At 34.0% G+C, this 18,415-nt stretch overlaps 1 protein-coding gene across 4 annotated transcripts in view; it reads right to left on the bottom strand.

Annotated features, from left to right (window-relative positions):
* Positions 1-6,013: 6,013 nt before the first annotated feature.
* The window catches only part of PHC3 (polyhomeotic homolog 3 (Drosophila)), a 62,644-nt gene continuing 50,242 nt past the window's right edge, over positions 6,014-18,415 (bottom strand). For 2 of the 4 annotated variants that reach the window (XM_008576147.1, XM_008576146.1), the window contains 3 exons: positions 14,485-14,599; positions 11,889-12,021; positions 11,640-11,772 (listed from right to left, as the gene is read on the bottom strand). In XM_008576147.1, the coding sequence (XP_008574369.1) occupies positions 11,728-11,772; positions 11,889-12,021; positions 14,485-14,599 (293 nt within the window). In that variant the 3' untranslated portion in view covers positions 11,640-11,727. Of the gene's footprint in view, positions 6,501-11,307; positions 11,390-11,565; positions 11,798-11,888; positions 12,022-14,484; positions 14,600-18,415 lie in introns of those variants that run through there. The other 2 variants (XM_008576144.1, XM_008576145.1) reach the window with 2 other exon arrangements.

Consider the following 18,415-nt stretch of genomic DNA (forward strand, 5'->3'; position numbering starts at 1 on the left):
TGGATCTCCGTCCTGGCCAGCCACCAAGAACAATTTAAAAACAACAAAAAACATGGAAGGAGAACTAAGTAGGAGAAACTTTAAATATACTCCATAATGGGGCCTAGAATCATAGTTTTAGAGCTAGGAGATACCTTAAAGATGATTTAAGCCAAAACCAACATTTTGAGTAGTGTAGGCACCATACTGTATATTCAAAAGAGATGAAAAAGTAATTGCCCAAGGTGTCACAACAGCTAATTAACCAACTGGAAGTAAAACCCATCTCCAGACCAGTGTGTTTTATCTTCACTCATCATGTTAATTCAATGAATGTATTCATCTGTTATTCACTATTGAAGTAGATTATTTACTTATTATTTAATACTACCCAAAACAAAGAAAAAGAATACTTATAAGCATTCCAAACAAAGATTTTAAACACTGGACACTTCTGGTTTACTTATTTTAGAAGAAAATTCTTTCTAAAATAGATTGATGTTTATTTCACTGCCCCACCACTTTTTTATAAGCACTAGCTTTTTCACCACCATCAATTAAAGCTTCACAAAATATGGATTTAACACTGACAGTATTCCATAAAGTATAACTTTTAAGCTGATAAATGATGGCTACTATTACTCCTTAAGATAATAACTGGAGTCAATTTAAATAGGTGGTCTAAAATGGCATGTTTTAATTAACTATACTGATTTTTTTTAAAAATTAAAATGCATCCATTACTTATTTTTAAACAACACATTTTGTCTTCTTTCTATGGATTCATACTGAACACCACCAATATCACTGAGAGCAAGTTATACTTTTGAAAGGCAGTAGAAAAAAATACTTTTCTAAAGTATAAAGCTTTAGTCAGAACCTCACTTTGTACCTCTTCTCCAAAATCTCAGATTAAAATTGTCATCTTGAAATAAAATGTCCACAAGCTACAGGAAGGTAAAAAATAAAACATTTGTGGAAAACATTTCCCCAAAATTTCCATAAATACAATACTTGCGAGGGGCATGGGCATGATGTGCATGTGTCTGAGTAGACTGGAAGTTTGCATTAGAGAAGCTGGGCGCTTCAGATCTAAAAAACAGGGCATGGACTCTAAAACTTATGACTGTCTGTTTACTAAAGTGAAACTTCAGAAAAAGCCAAACATTACCTCTGGAGTATGAAGGTAATAATTATGTTTGTATTAGCATTTTACAACTTTCAAAAAAAGCTTTCTCATAGAATAATTTTTAAATAGATTAAATAAGCTCTAAAAAGTAATATGCAAAACTTTGAAAATTTTTTAAAATTTAGGAAACTTTTTTCCTAAAGAAGTTAATATAATTTTAAACATTTTTAATTGAAGAAATAGCTTATGTTGTTGCTATGAAGGAAACTATATTGTGATACATTTTATAAACTTCTAAGAAGAGGAATATCTTCCCAAACATGTACAGCTTAACAGGTTGAAATTAGATTTTAGTAAGACTGCATATTTACTTTTCCTTATATTTGTGCTTATCTAAATTGAATCACAATCTTCAAGATGAAATCAAATGTTCTAAATAGATTTACAAAATACTAATATTGATGAATGTGGGTTAAACAGTTAATTTTGTGATACACACTGCTGTCCAGCAAAGAGATAGAGGTAAGCTTGTGGTGTTCACTGAAATCCAGACTAGCAAAGAGAAACCTATCCCTCTAAGTCACGCAATTCTTAGACACAACCTAACAAATAAAATACTATCTTAAAATGCCTTTCTTCATAACAGTCTACAAGGTTGATTCAACTATGGTATCTGAAAATGGAAACTCCCCTCTGTACTTTTGACAACTCAGTTATAACTGTTAACCTTTGAATCTTTGACAAATATTCTCCAACTATAATAGTTGTCATCTTTTTTCAGAAACCAAAAATTACTAACTTGTATCATTGCAACTGTTAATATCCATGCTCATAAGGGCAGGGTCACTTGATAAAGAGTGAAAACGTGAGTTTGACTGCAGGAAAATCTTGACTATAAAAACTATAACTTGTTTATTGCTTTAACTGGAATCCAACAGTTATAATTTATTATTTTGAACTGTTGATGAAGGGCATATCTACACTAAATTACTTCACTTAGTTAACTGTGCTATCCTCTTGGCTCTGGAATGCTTTTTCTATTAGTCTCATCCACTTCCCCCCTGAGAAAACCTTCCTCTGGGCCCAGCTAGTTACATACGTGGTGCACAAGAAACAGACTGAGCAAAGTTTGCGTAGATGGGCCAGTACCGCTGCCCAAAGGTTTCACTGTTAGGAATTACAAAGTCCTGCCCCAGCTGCCTCTCTTCCTAAAATTAGCCTCAGTACAAAATCCTCTCTAAGAATTTTCAGGCAAAGGTCTAAGAAGAAAATTTTCATGCCATTTTCTTAGGGCTGGAGGAGACTTTAGGGGATGTAGCAAGGTACCCCTTTCATGCCATTAGCTAATGCTCAATGTCAGTAAGCAGCATGCGTTTCCACTATTCACCAAGGGTGAGAGTCTTCAAACCACAACATATAAGCAGGCTGTTCTAGTTGAAAATATATTTTTAAAACGTTCTGTGTGTCCAGTCAGGTATTTCATCCACTGTGAGGTCAGCATCATTCACATACATCTATAACAGTTTATTTTTTCAAAATTGTTTATACACATGCAATACAGGTATATAGACTCAGACTATTCATGTATATTGCCTCCCTACCATACTTGTGCCACTGTGGTACCAAAACCCCACAAATGGCAATAATAGGCTTTAGGACATTTAATTGAACAAGCCAGTGAGAGACAGAGCACTACGACAGATTTCAATCTAAGACCTGTATTTGTGAATAGATGTCTGACTATAATTTTGCACTTGCTGTATGAAGATTAGCTATACCAAAAATTATTCAAAGGCATAGTCACAATAATGCTTGTTTCATACAGTTCTAAATATTTCAACATACTGAGAAACAAAAATAAGAGTGGGATACCTAAAAAAAAAAACAAAACCAAAAGAATTTCTATTTTAAACTAGGTAGAATACTTCAAAAGTGCAGAAATTTGTGCAGTGTTGTAGGCTAAACTCACAAAAATGGCAGGTCTCCTTGCTGCCTCTTTGCATTCTCAAGCTTTTTCACTAACATTTCATTCCTTCCATTCCACTTTCTCTACTCCTAGGTGACAACCTTAAACCAGGACTAAACAAATGTTCTGTTTAGAGGATTCCATAGCAAATTAAAAGTATCATCATGCCATTAAAAAAGTGACAGGTTTTGGGACAGCACTCTGTCTGATACTGTATTTATCATATCAAAGCTGCATAGCTGTGTCTTACACATGCTTACACAAGGCTTGATGAATATTAATATCATATAAAAATAATTTTTACAAGCCAGCTCTCTCAAGTTTGTTTACTTTCCTAGGAACACAAAGCTTAAAGCAAATAAAATTTCAAACTTAACAGGTTTTTTTCCCCCAACAGGAAAAGAGTGCAACAGCTTAAAGAAGTCAGAAAATGCAAACTTAAGTAGCAAAAATAGGAAGAATCTCCCAGGTTTCTTTCTGCTTGTCACTCCCTCTCCCCAATCAAAATCCTAAAACAATTGATAATACAAAATGAAATGAAAAAAATCACACTCTTCCCTACCTGAAACTGTGCTTAAAGCTAAGGAGAGAGGTGGACACCCAGTGTTATATATATTCATTATATAATTGATGCTTTCAAATTAAGATGATTAAGTCATCTAGAAAGAAATAGCTGCATCAACAGGAGAACTACCAGTTGACAGCAAATGAGCCACTTCTAAATAAAACTTACTTGAAAAAAGCAAGTGTATTTTCTGGGTACGTTTTGAGTCAGTCCAACAGAAGATATGGACTAGTTTTAAGCTTATAAGATTTAAGATTAGAGAAGGCATTCTCCAATAGAAACCACTCTTGTAAGCCCTTGTAAGCCCCTCCTGGATACTTAAGACAGTACTAGCACAGGAGTTTGGATTAAGTACAGAATGACTTAGGAAAGAGATTAATAAAGGGAGAACCTACGATACAGTTCAAAGTAAACTCCTTAAAGGCCAAAGATGATATAGTTATGAGAGGTAATCTTTATTGCTAGGGGAGTTTATCCCTGAATAGTCTATTTTATATTAATTGTGGATTATCTATTATAAAGTTTTAATTTGCAGGGAGATTTTCCTTTGCACCTTCCTCCCTCATAAAGTGGGACATCTTTTACTAATGCTTAGTCTATATTTGTGTTCTGAAACTGCAAGAAGAGTGGAAAAGTCAAAGCATATGACACCTGTCACAGTGATTAACTGATAGTACAAGAAAATTGATTATAGAGTACATACCTTTCCTTGAAACTTTAACCCAATAATTAAAAATGTGATATAAAGAAATATGTAACGTAGACTACAAGCTATTGTAGGTCTGGAACATGAGCCTTCCATTATATCACACATTCTAACCCTACACATAACTATCAGTAAACATCTTGTTTTAAAACATTACTACACGAAGGATCTTACAAAGCATACATTCAAACAAGAGGCATCTAAAGATTAAAAAAATTACCCGCTGTATTTTTGTATAAAAATAATCAACATTCTCTAATGTACACAAAGCCAAAAGATAAATATCTGTGATGCCTTTAGGGACATCTTCAGTCTTCTACTAGCTCAACACAATCTTTTTGAAAAGAGCAGTGAAAATGACTGAAACTCACGGACTTTTTTGCCACTTACTGAATATCCGTGTATGTTCCTTCAATTATTAAAATATCTCAATCATGTGGTAAAGATATAAAATTAAAGAAAAAAACATTCATGATCTCAAATAAAATCTTTGCTGTCCAGGACCATAAAGTTTTAGGGCTCCAACAAACGAATTTTGTTTTGATGTCATAATTTTATAGAACACTAACTGTTCAGTGAAAAATTTTGCTTTAAAATTTTTTTCCCTAAAACATATATATATATATATATATATATACACAAGTAGATCTGATCATCCAAGAGAAACCACCTGGTAAGTGCTTTGCAGGAAGCATGCAAGGGTTTAGTAAAAGGGAAAAAGGAATGTGCATTCTAGCTAGACCCAGCATGTTTAACATTAGAAAAAATCCAAAGAGCAACCACATATCCACTATCAACTATTTCCTTGCCAGAAAAGGTTGTGCACTGGTTCATAGGTATAATCATATTATGCCTTCATCAGTGCAGAGGAACACAGAGATATGAAAGACAATATGAATCAGTATTTTCTGAAAATCAAATTATTTGTATGCTAGTCCTTATTTTATAGGACAATTTTTTCCTTTTCTATTATGCATAAAACTGGAAAAAATACTTCAGCAGAACATTAATGCTAACTGAATAATACTTCCATTGTATATGTATTCCTTATTATGCCCATCTTTTAAAAATATCCCTTTGGATGAAAAAAGTAACATTTAATCACTCATATATCAGGTTTCTCAACCTTGGCACTAGTGATGTTTTGGACCAGATAATTCCTTGTGGTGGAGGATATTTAGCATTAATGTGCATTGTAGAATATTTAGCAACATCTCTGTCCTCCACCTACTAGAGATACCAGTAGCAACCCTCTTCCAAACCCAAGCCCAAGCTGTGACAACCAAAATGTCTCTAGATGTTGCCAAATGTGCAATGGGGAGCAAAACTGACCTCCATTGAGAACCACTGTTCTAAACATACAAAAACTGAGAGGAAAACTAACTTTCTCAGTCAAACCAAATTCTTGGTCAAGCCTAAAACAGAAACCAACTCTTCTGACTTCCAGTTCAGTATTATTCATGCTAGAATGCAATCCTTTTTTACAGAAAAAACATTTGTCAAAAGACATGTTTTTTAAAATGCACACTATTTCATTACATATGATTCCATCACTGGACTCCTAAATTATTCCATAACATATCTCTTATGACAACCTTTAGAAAACTAATAGGGTAGAAAAATGTATAAGAAAACCAAATCAAAAGAAGAAAAATGTAAATCATTAAATTACTCTTAAAAGGATTCTTTATATTAATGATAAACATCACCTTTAAAAAAATTATCTAGTATAATGCTTTTCTTTGAAAAATATTATGGCCCTCTATAACAGATCTTTCAATGTTGTATGTAAAGTTAATTTCACCAATGTTGGCTAATTATGAAAATGTACAATGAATTATTATATCTGTAGAAGAAATACCAGCATCTGATGTGAAGATCCCAATGTGCTTGGCTATCCATCATAATAAGTGTAACGCTCTAGGCCAACTTAGATCTTTACCTTACAAGTCTGTTTGAGAAGAGTAAAACTGCTGTTATATTAGAGCCTCATGTTCCTGTTAGGATTCCTTCAGAGAGTTGATGCGTGCACAGATCTTTAGGGCTGGGCCTAGCTTGATATTCATTGCACTCATGAGATGGTCTTCTTTTAGCAAGAGAAGGGCCTGTCCATCAATCTCCTGTGCTCTGAACTCATCTGCAATATCTTGGCAGCCTGGAATTTGATCGGAGAAAGGAAGTTAGAATTAAATACACAACAATTAGATATTACTCCTTATAGTCACAGTTATGGTCTCACTGTGTCTGAGAATCTGAAATACAGGCTGAGAAACAAATGAAATTTATTTATTGTAGTCTTGGGTTCACCCTTGAAGAACAGCATATTTGCTGGCAATCTGAAAATAAGAATTAATTCAAAATCCAGGTAAAGCAATTTACTTGGAATTCTTGCTCTAAAATAATATGATAGAAATAATTAGTAGGAGATAAAAATGTACAAAGTGATCCATGTAGGATATAACATTTCCTTCAGAAAAAGGACTATGGTATTGCCTCAAAGCATGCCATACATATAACAGGTCTAGATTAACTACTTATTATATCTCATGAACTTATCTTTGTACCACATATCCTTCACATAAAGGTACAGAAGAATAAAATGAAAGGTTATAAATGTTACAAATCCCTCGATTGTAGTATCAATCTGTTGTAATGCTGCTAAAATGTATTACACTGCTCGACTTGTAATTTCAACTCCAAATCTTAATATCACTGGACTCATCTCCACTTTTGATAAGAAAACAAATTCTCATTGAAATTAATGAGCCTGCTGGTTAATCTCCTGCCAAATAACCAATATTTTAGTGCTCAATATAAACCAGGTGTTTTAGCAGGTAATACTAATTACCTACCTGAACCTCAAACAATTTAACTGTCTAGCAAATTCTGAACATCCAGGTTACTCAATTTAAATTCCGCATTAAGGGTAAAGGAAACCAGTAATTCCGGTAATGAATTCCAGTAATTAATTCTGGTAATGAATTAAGGAGCCAAGAGAGGAGAGAATGCAAAAATATGGAAGCTTCCTTATAAGAGACAGTAAATTACAAAAATGAATTTAAGAATAAAAACTAACAGCTTAAAGTCTTTCAATTTTATTCAAATCAGCATTCTAAGGGAAAACACAGAGAAAAAGATAATGAAAAATGGAAATGGTTACATTACACTTTTGGATACCACAATTTTGCTAGAATGATTATCCTTTCTATTGCAAATGTATAATCCTCTTGTTTATATAAGATAATGATGTTTCTCTTATAACCCCAGCACACCTACATTTATGAGTAAGTGAAGGACTGAATGAGTGAATAAACAATGAACAAAAATATGATCTGCTACGGAGAGTAATCCGTAAGAGTAACATAGTACAAACACTTTTTCCTGTGTTTAGCTGTGTGGCCACCTTTTCTCTTGATTCTTTTCCCATGTCCTCTGTTAACTATATCTTTACTATTTCCTATGTAGCAGCCAGCTTTTCAATTTCTCTATTTTAATAATGTCTCAGACTTTTAAAACTTGACATTTCATTGATAAAAGACAAAAAAAAAAAAAAAAAAAAAACTTGACATTTCATTACCCTTTACAATGTTTTTATGTTTTTGCCCATTTACCATATAAAAGAAACTATATAGCTGAAATGGTATTATTACTCACCATAGAAAAGCTCCTTTTCTTTTCCCAGAGGTAGCTCTCAACAGAACTGGGCAGACAAAACTGACTAATCTTGCATCTAGTTGTGACTTCATCCTTCTTTTTATGAAAGAACTGTTCTTCTCTCTTCAGTCTTATTTACAAGAACACAGGAAAGAAAAGAAGAGAGAGAAAGATAGGGTGGGACTTACTCAGATTGAGAAAACAGGAGCAATAAGAAGTAATGAGGACCATAAGAGCTACATTTGGGAATAGAAACAAGGAGTTCTCCATGAGGAAAATATATAGCATGTTCTTGTTCCTCTGTATTGTGAGATTCCTCTTCAAATGTCTTCTGGTAGGTAGACAGTAAATGTATTAGCAAAAAAATAAAGAACAAAAAGTGTTTTGGAAAAAAGCATGATCAAATAGGAATAGAAATTTTTTTTTTTTTTTTGGAAGCTGGCAGGTAAGGAGATCTGAACCCTTCACGTTGGTGTTAGAACACCACAGTCTAAACCTATCTTCAGAATTTTAGATTGCAACTTTCTTAAGCCAACCACAAAAAAGTGTAGTTACATTAGTACAGAAATGAGAAAAAGAGTAACTTAAAAAAGAAAAAGAAAAAAAAACTGAAGCAAGTATGCTTCCAGAAACTCATTAAGAGAAAAACAAATCTTGAAAGAAACCTTTAGGTATACTGAGCTAAAGTTCTGTGAGTTTCTGACACTAACATCTATTTCTGTAAAATGGCTACAGCCCAGGGATGTGTACAAAACCCACATCCACTGAGGCAACCAGTCAGCTCAGCTAGCTGCACCTCACCAGAAGCAAGTGCAGTGCAGCTCTAAGGATGGGCATGGACCTATGCACGAGGGAAAACACCTGCACAAAAACTGACCTCAGTAAGGCTGGTGAGAAGATATCACTTACCACTCAATAGTACACAATAAACAAGTCCCAATACTGGTATTACAAAAACCAATCGTCACATTTTAAAAAATGATTCCTACTTGATATACCTACAGAGAAACCAAATCCATTGTGGACTCCCAGATCAGTAAATACAGAATAAACTTGTCTTTGCAAAAGGCAGTTTATTACATCAAGGAAGAGTTAAGGAGGATAAACTGTAGTTAACTGAAAATAAGAACTGTTTCTGTAGAGAATTTTTTAACACACAAAAAATTCTAAGATAATTTTTCACTCTGGTAACAGCTCTGAGATTTTGGTGTACTGCTTATGCTCTCTAACATAGTCCCAACAGGATGTTTAACAAGATAGAGAAGAGAAAACTGTAGGAGTAAATATAGGTGCTCTGATTAAAGAGGGAAGGAAGCCTGTCCTCAACTGGAAAGAAACAAAATACAAAAGAGTACAAAATTTACAAGCTTCTTCATTCAATGAGAAAAGCTTGAGAGTAGACTACTCATGGAAAAAAAACAGCCCTGAATGAGCTGAAAGAAAGGAAGATACGGCCTTTTCTGGTATGAGATTTACCTTAAGCTACAAGCATTATTCAGAGAGAAACCTTAAGAAAGGCAATATACTGATCACACAAATAAGCTTATTATTTGGCCTGTCAAAAGCAGTTTGGAAATACTCCCATTTCATCAGTAAAGGAAAAGAGTTATATTAAGCAGACTCTAAAACAGTACCAAGCAATTCCAATTTATAAAGCAGTCTCCCTTTAGGGATCTGTAATCACTAAACTGGCAACAAAATTAAGTGTCTAGATAAACTCAACAAGCATCTCAAGTTATGAGCAAAATGTTGTGTTTTTCTGTTTGTCTATTTTTAACTCAAATGAAGCAAGAATGTTAGTAGTCAAGACTAGCCACATGGCAAATGGATGCTGGGGAAAATCAGCCCTAAAAAGAAAAAAAAAAAAAAAATTAAGTGATAGAAGAATCAGCAGGGTTTATTATTTGTTAATTATTTGAGCAACTATTTTCCTCCAGATATACACCTAACTCTCCTCCCCAAAGGAAAAGAAATAATTTCCCTAAATGAGAAATCAGGCTCACAATCACAGAAGCTTCACTTGGAAGACTGAGACTACTACTGAAGATGACAGAATCAAAGTCCAGCCCCAGGTGATCAGTAAAGACTCCAATGTTAATTCTCAAGATAGCCATACTGGTCTAAAAACTAAAATTTATTTCATTAAATACTAAAACCACGACCTGTGAAGACTCACCATACTCTAATATATCACATTTAAACCAGATTCTAAACCCACATGGTCAGCAATTAACTTGGACCTAAGTTTTCTTAGATTTTTAGACTTAAAAATCTTCCCATGAGGAAAGTATACCCATTTTAAACCATTATCTTTCTTTAAAAGTGACCATACCTTTTATAAAAATTTATTTAGCATTTCTAAAACAAGCTGTTGATAAAATAATTTAATAAAATTTCATAGAGTTATGTATATGAGGTAAAATGGCTCACAGATTTTTTTTAAAAACCGGTATTTCTGAATATATTTTCTTGCACAGCACATTAGCTGTTACAGTGCTTCTGAAACTTTGGTCACCTTCATAGAAAGATTAATTACCAACGATAATTAATTAGCTTAGTTTATATAAGTCTGGTAGACAAATTCAAATGGGATATATTCTTCTGAAAAGCTTATCTCAAGAGAAATGACATTAATTCACAATAAAACCAAAAGGGAACAATTTTTTTTTTATTCTCATTTTCCATATTCATAAGGTCAAAGTGAAAAGATTTGCTGACTTGAAAAAATATATTGTCTTAACAAATGTAACCATTGTGGGTCTCATCATGAACAAAGGTATAGTGTCTTTAGGAGCCAGCCCCTTGGAGAAAGTGGAAAGTGGATTGTTCATAAAAGAAAAAAGACAGGGACTTAAGTTTGATGGGAAGAGTATCAAAATGAGAGTTAGAACAGGAAAACATAAATAGGAAAGTTACCCTCAATATTAGAATAATTATCATAACTGAATTTCAGCTAATTGAAAAGTAAAATTTCAGAAGGGATCTTGATGTTTATTTATTGAAAAGAATCAAAAAGAATGCAGCTTCCTTTAAAAGAACCAGCTTGATTTTTAAAAAAGAAACCAAAATTTTACCATATTCTAAAAGGTTTTGATTAGCTTCCAAAAATGTAAAAAAAAAAAAAAAATATATATATATATATATATATATAGTCTCTCTTATTTCAATTTTTAAAAGGTTAATTTAGGAAATAAGGAGGAAATAGAATAGAAAAATAGAAGAGCAGAAGGGAAGAAGTGTCTGACTCAATCTCTCTACTGACCTCTCGAGAGAAATCAGACTGAAGAGAAGAGAGCACCTTTAATATCTTCACCGGCTGAGGTGTCACAGCAGAAGCAGGACTAGTCAGTTTTTATCGACTTGGGGGGTATGAGAAAATACCCAGTTGTGCTGAGGGAATAAGCAAGAGGAAAGAGATCACATTTCAATAGCAAATGCCATTTAATTTATACACATACACAGTACTTCTCTAGCCCTTTCGTGCAAAAGGTGAGGATGGATCTAACATCATTCCTGTCTGTGAATGCACAAGAAAAATATTAAGGCCAAAGTGGTAAATTACATACCAGGTAAAGAATGAATGAAGGCCCACACATCATCAACTGTCCATATAGATGGCTCTGTTTGTGCAACTGGTAGTAAGTCACTGTTCTCAGGCATTTTCCTAATTCTCACATCCCGAAGCTCACGTTCTCTTTCTCGCTCACTCTGCCTGCGCAGACGAGTTGTCATAGCAGATGGCACAGAATCTTCATGAGAAGCCAAGTCTTCTTCTGCAGATGGATAAGTAATTGGAAGCTGGAAAATGTAGTACAAGTAAAATACAGCACTGCACTTTCCTTGCATTTCTGAAAAGGGTATTATACATTGAAGCAAAGTTTCTACAGACCTGCCTAAGGATATGTTCTCTTGCTGCCCCATCAGGGCCACTTGGACGACGGCCACGATGCCCAAGACTTTGATTATCAGGCTTACGATTCCAACGACTAAGTGCAAATTTTTTAGAACAGCTAACATTGTACCTAAGAAATTCAAGTAAGAAAAAATATTAAATGATACAAGGGACACTCCATTTAGTATTCAATTATGACTTTAAAGTGCAATTGAATCAGTAAGTAGTATTTTACTTCATTAAAGATTGTAACACTTTATAAAGTACACCATATAGTTCAATAGATTTACTTATGCTAAAGGTCAAAAAAAAGCCTCTGTGTATATCTTATCTCTCAATACAATACTGAACACCTATAACAAGATATTGGTATTTTCTTCTGATTACGGCATGATAGTGGGAAACTTTCTGCAAAATACAGAAAATACCCAATTTTTACAGCAGCAAAAATATTCAAGGTTCCAGGAGAAAAAGTTACACAGTAACTATTAGCTGTTTATTATTTAAACTGTTATTTTCCCAAGTAATAATTTCTGAAGAGAGATGAATAAAACGAGGTTAATAGAGTAGGGGGAGGATTTCAAAAACAGCTAGTAAAAGATTTTTCAAATATTACTGAACTCAAAGAGTGAAAATGTAATGTTGAGATTTCAAAGTTCCCCAGGGAATTCATTGCTCCCACTATCCAGGAAATTCAGAAATACATACTTCTTTAAGATTGGCTAAAATACTACTTTTATCAAAACAGACTGTCTAAAATTTTGAACACAGACTCTCAGAAGGGATGATCACACCTTAAAAGAGTCCTAATGCCATTTAATGAGTTCCAAAGTCCTAGAACAAGGGCTAGCAAACTTTTTCTATTTAGGGACAGATAGTAAATATTTCAGTTTTTGTAGGCCATATGAGTCTTTGTCACATATACTCAGCCCTGCCAGTGCAGCATGAAAGCAGCTGTAGAAAAATGAATAAGCATGGCTATGTTCCAATAAAACTTTCAGTATTAATGAAATTTTAATTTCACATAATTTCTATGTGTCAAAAAATATTCTTTTGTTTTTTTTTTTCCAACCACATAAAAATTTAAAAACTGGCTCAGGGGTCATACAAAAAATAAGTGGCAGGGAGGACTTGGCCTGGACAAGTTTGCCAACCCTTCCCTAGAAAGAACAGTGAGAGGAAATAATCTAAGAAAAAAATTTCTGAAAAGTTATGGAAAGGATGAGAAAACATATATATAGTCTTTTTTTACACACATGAAACTGCTTCTATAATTAATTTTCAAAACTCTTATAAGAAAATTACAAAAATAAATTCCAATTAATTTAAAATATTTTGAAAGGCAGTCTTTGCCCAAGTTTTCAGAGTTTTTAGCCACTGTTCGTTCTTGTGATATATGCAGATGAGAAAATACAAGTTAAAACATGAATTACATAATTTGATTATGGGTCTTGAGACACAGATTGACAACTGAAACAATGAACCCATTTTTGGAGGAAAATACTTCTAATACTGATTTAACTTAAGTTTCACTAAGTACATTTTGGCGGTATACATACAAAATAAAATGTTCAAGTAAGATATTCCCTGGATATAAACATTTAAGATCTTAAAAATCTCTTTTTGAACAGAGAACAAATTTCAAAATAATCAACTTGTGCATACACTTCAACTTTTTTTTTTTTTTCTTTTCCTTTTTGTCTTTTTTTTTTACTGACCGGTAACGGGATCGCAACCCTCGGTGTCGCACCTATGCCAGGGACTGGCAACGGGATCGCAACCCTCGGTGTTGCGCCCACACCACGCTCAGCCAGTGAGCGGGAACCGGTCTCCACATGGGATCCGAACCCTCGGCGGGAGCGCCGCCACACTCCCAAGCGGCGCACTCTCCAGTGCACCACTGGGCCAGCCCTACACTTCAACTTTTGTAGTAAATATCTATACCATTAGGATTTGTTATCAGAATCAGAGTGGGTTTTTTTTAATGTAAAGCAAATTTGGGAATTATAAAATTAATGGAGAATAAACATTTCTTTTGCTATTAATACTATTTACCTCTAATAATTAGTATTGAAAATAATAATTTAGAAAAAAGATACTTTACTATGGTAATGTTAACAATGTGGGGAACTTAGGCTATAGCTGTCCCACTTAGAAACCTAAAATAGGACATGCTTCAAACAAACAAGAACACTTTAAAACAAAACAAATTAAATCCAATATTGATAAAACAATTAGTTGATAAATATTGTTTTGATACCTTAAGAACTAGTATTCTATAATATCTTGATAATTCCATAGGAGGGATTGTCCTAAACATATTCTTATCACCAGGAGACTGCTAATTCAATACTAGATTATTTTGTAGAACTGACTGTAAGTGTTATGAATATGTAGTTTTCACAGAAAAACATCTAATAACTAAATAATAATACTTTTCTAATAATATTTTCTAATAATATTCAGCCTATCTATATTATTCATCTGTATTATGATATCTAGGTTTGACTAGTGATATACTATACAAGGGTTTTGCATTTTGTTGCAGTGGCTGCTGGTATGTCCTTTAGGAAATTCAAAAACATAGAAATACCTTTTGGCACATGACATAGTGCAGAACCGTTTTGACCGCAAAAATTCATTAGCATATCCCATTTTCCCACAGAATTCACACTTGAGCAACTCATTGTCCATTTCTTCTAACGTCTCTAAAAAAGAAGGAAACAAAGGAAAAAAATTCCAAAAATTTAATCGTGGCAAATTTTTTTTGGCCTCTACTCTGGTTGAATACAATATCCTTCAGCTTTTCAATTCATGGTCACTTTGGCAGGGCAAAAGCCTTCAATACCATCACCTCCAAAATTCCCTTTTGCTTCTACATACAAATTATATGGAGTTTTTTTCCTACATAAATGAGCACAATGCTTTTAAAGGTTAATTTTGCTAAGAATCCACCATGTCTAAAATATGCAAACAAGTTTATAAACACTGTGAGAGAAATGAAGATGAATAATATACAGTCACCACCCTCCAGGAGCAACACTTTCAAAAAGCAGAGTGTGGGATATGAATTTTGGTACACCGTGCTGTGGAGATATACAGGGCACTTCAAAAATTTCATCGAAAGATTCATATTATCTTTTAATTCTATTTTCCATGAACTTTTTGAAGTATTTTTGTATAGCAAAGAACCTAATTCTAACTGGAGAGAATGACTTCAAAAAGGTGAAATTTTAATATGTCTGATTTTAGAGGAGCACGGAAAATAACTCTCTCAAAGATCTTCAGTGTAGATTGAATGTATAAAGATGTATATATCTAATTATAAAACAGTTCTTTTCAGTTATATTAAAACAAAAATAATTTAGATTAGTCTTAAAATCACAAATAGTTTTGTAATTTCCAACTGCTAATGCTTTTTGTCAGGGTATTCACTATTGAGTTAGAATGTCTTTCTCCTAAGCCCACATTCCTAACTTTCTTCAGACTACAGCACAGAACCCAAAGAAACTTCCAACCTACATCCTCAAGTTCTCAGTAGCAGTCACCTATAGGATTAATCTTAAACTTTATCTTCACAATCCACAGTTTTCTCATCTGTAAAAACCTTTCTCCCAAAGAACTGAAGTGGTGATTAAATGAGTGCTCAACAGGTTGTAGGCATAAAAAAGCGACAGTTCCATTTCTTATTTTCCACTAAAAGAGGTAAGAGTACTAAGACATGTAAGAAGTGCTCAAGAAATACTTCTGTAAAACCTGTTAAATCCACCCTATTTTGCCATTTTCTTGCATCATCATAATTCCTGTACCAAGTCATATCAAATATGCAACAAATGCACTCTACTAACAAGCTTTTAACTGTGAGCTCTGTATGTGCTCTATGTTACTAACTTAACAAAGACTTGTGAAGATGAAGATAGGGACTATGAAATGTAGACATGGATGGCATATACTCAGTAAGCTCAGGCACTCCCATTATCGCACTTTTATGGGAGAAGCAGATGGAAAAGTGCTAAACCAAGTGAAAGTAGCAAAAACTACTGAAAAACATACTGTGAAGTAATAGTTGACATTGGTGGGACATCCAAATATATTACCTTGACTAATGAAATCATGAACCATTTAAAGGAAATTCTCAGGACTACCTTCATAAGCAAAAGTCATCAATTTAGTAGCAATGAGGAAGAAATAGTCTCAAAACAAGCAAAATAAAAATTGTTTCTTCCAATGACCTAAGGATGGCCTTCACACAGCTCTGCCCTAGTCTGAACATCTACCAACACATTCCTGGGACCCGATGTCATGACTCCCAGGAGTACTGTTTTTACTCTGTCATGCTTATAACCTGACGTGACCTTGAAAAGCCTGTACAGGAGACAAAACCCCTCTTACTCAACCACCACTGCCACCAGTCCAGCCCTGAAGAGTCCATTCCTCAAGTTGTTCCAGAAACAGGCTATACTAAAAGTTTTGTTTCAACGGTTTTTTCTTTTAATTAATTAACATACTGTACAACATGTGATAGGTCAGACTGCCTTATTAAGGAGAAGGAAATATTTTTGCTGGTGAGAGAGGATAAATACCAAAGAGATGGGGTTTAAGGTTAACAACCTGACAAAAATTTCTCATAAAGTAAGGGACATTAACAGATCCAAAAATTCATATTCTAATGTTCGGTCAGATTTTTAACAAATCTGGTAATGTTACCAAGGTTACTTTTCCACATTTGTGAATAAAAAATTGCAGAGCCAAATGAGTTCAAACTGAACTCAAAATCTGCTGTTTTGGTAATAAAAATGAGATTCTATGGCAGAAACAGCTGATAATTCTCCAGCATCCACATTTCACTTTCTTCTCCTAGTAACAAAACTCTAGGAACACCACCACCCAGAATGAAAACTAGTTTCTGCCCCAGATGTGACTGATTTCTGACTAACGGGATGTGAAAAGAAATGCTCGCTAATTCCAGATGGTGCCCTTTCCCCCATCTCATTGGTTAGAACGTGATCATGAAGATCAGCCATCTTGGAAATAAGAGCAACATTCTGGGGATGGCAGAGACACAGACACCAGAGCTTAGGTGCCCAACACGAAGGAGCTACCATGTAAGCTCTGGACTGCTGACTTTTGGACTATGTCAGAGAAAATTAAACTTGTATCTTATTTAATCAAACATTATTCTGGGTCTCCATGAGAGTAGCCAAACCTATATCCTAACAAATACAGGCCCCCAATTTTTTTGTGTGAGGAGGAGTTACTATTTAATTTCCCTGAGGACATGAAATCACATAAGGATTGGCAGCAAAGAGAGGCAATGAGATAGAAACCATGGCTAATGTGATGATTTACTGGGGAAGACAATAAGATATTTTGATAGATCACAATTTTGTGGCTGGAGATTCTGGCTATAGAACCAGTCCAAATATAACTATAGTTTATCCTTTAAAAAAAGAATAATCCTTACCATGAAGTTTTAAACCAAAGCCACTAAATAAGTGCCTCACCATTTCATTCTATTGTACTTCCCCATAAACAATGAAGTACACAGTAACAGAAACAATGAAATAAAATTACCTTGGGAAATTAAATTATGAAGCACTTAAAATTCTAGCACATTTTATAGAAATATTTCTCTACTAATTATCTTTAAATCCTCCTTTCCTTATTCTAGTATCTTATCCTGTTGAATTACCCTTTGCCTTGTCTCCCATCAGTCCTTTCCTTACTCTTCTCATCATGACTACGGGTGTCAATTACATGCCAAGCCTCTACATACATCCTACAGATAACCAGCAAAATTCCCAAAACTACTCTTTTGTTCATGTCACCTGCCTAAATATCTACAGTAACCATCCCCTCAACAGCAAAATAACTCCTAATAACTCCTAATTCCTTTGTCTAATATGCAAGGAACTCCAGAAAATGAGTCTGCTAGTCTTACTTCCCACTACTCCTCTAGTCCAACCCTCTACTCTTCACTGCCCCCTCCTAAAGTTACCTAAGCACTTACACATCCTATGTGCATTTATTCATGATGTTCTAACCTGAAATGTTCTTCCTGTTTGTTATGTTAAATCTAGGTATTATTATCCAAGACCCAGGTCCAATCTCATCTTTATAAGAAACTCACCAATCTGGGAATAATCTCAGCCAGTTTTAAAATCCTAAATTCGTACTGTCTATATAATTCATTAAAAACTTACCATTTGTTGCCTTTTAGTTATCTTTCTGTTATGAAGATTCCCTAGTTCCCTAATTCCCATGAACTTTTTGAAGTACCCTCGTAGGCAAGAAAAACAATATCTGAAATTAATCTTTACTACTTTTCATCTCAAATGGGAAATTTTCTCAAATAAAATAGTATGTGTAAATAAAAGCAAGTATTTGGGAATTAAATAAAAGTAAATTCATAACAACAAAAGGCACAATGTAGACCTTGTTTGGATCCCCATTCAAACCAAATAACTATTAAAGGACATGTTTTAAAAATTGGGGAGACCTAAGTATGGACCAGGTATTAGATC

Source organism: Galeopterus variegatus, unplaced genomic scaffold (genome assembly GCF_000696425.1).
Source record: "Galeopterus variegatus unplaced genomic scaffold, G_variegatus-3.0.2 Scaffold1299, whole genome shotgun sequence".
NCBI classification, from domain to species: Eukaryota; Metazoa; Chordata; class Mammalia; order Dermoptera; family Cynocephalidae; genus Galeopterus; species Galeopterus variegatus.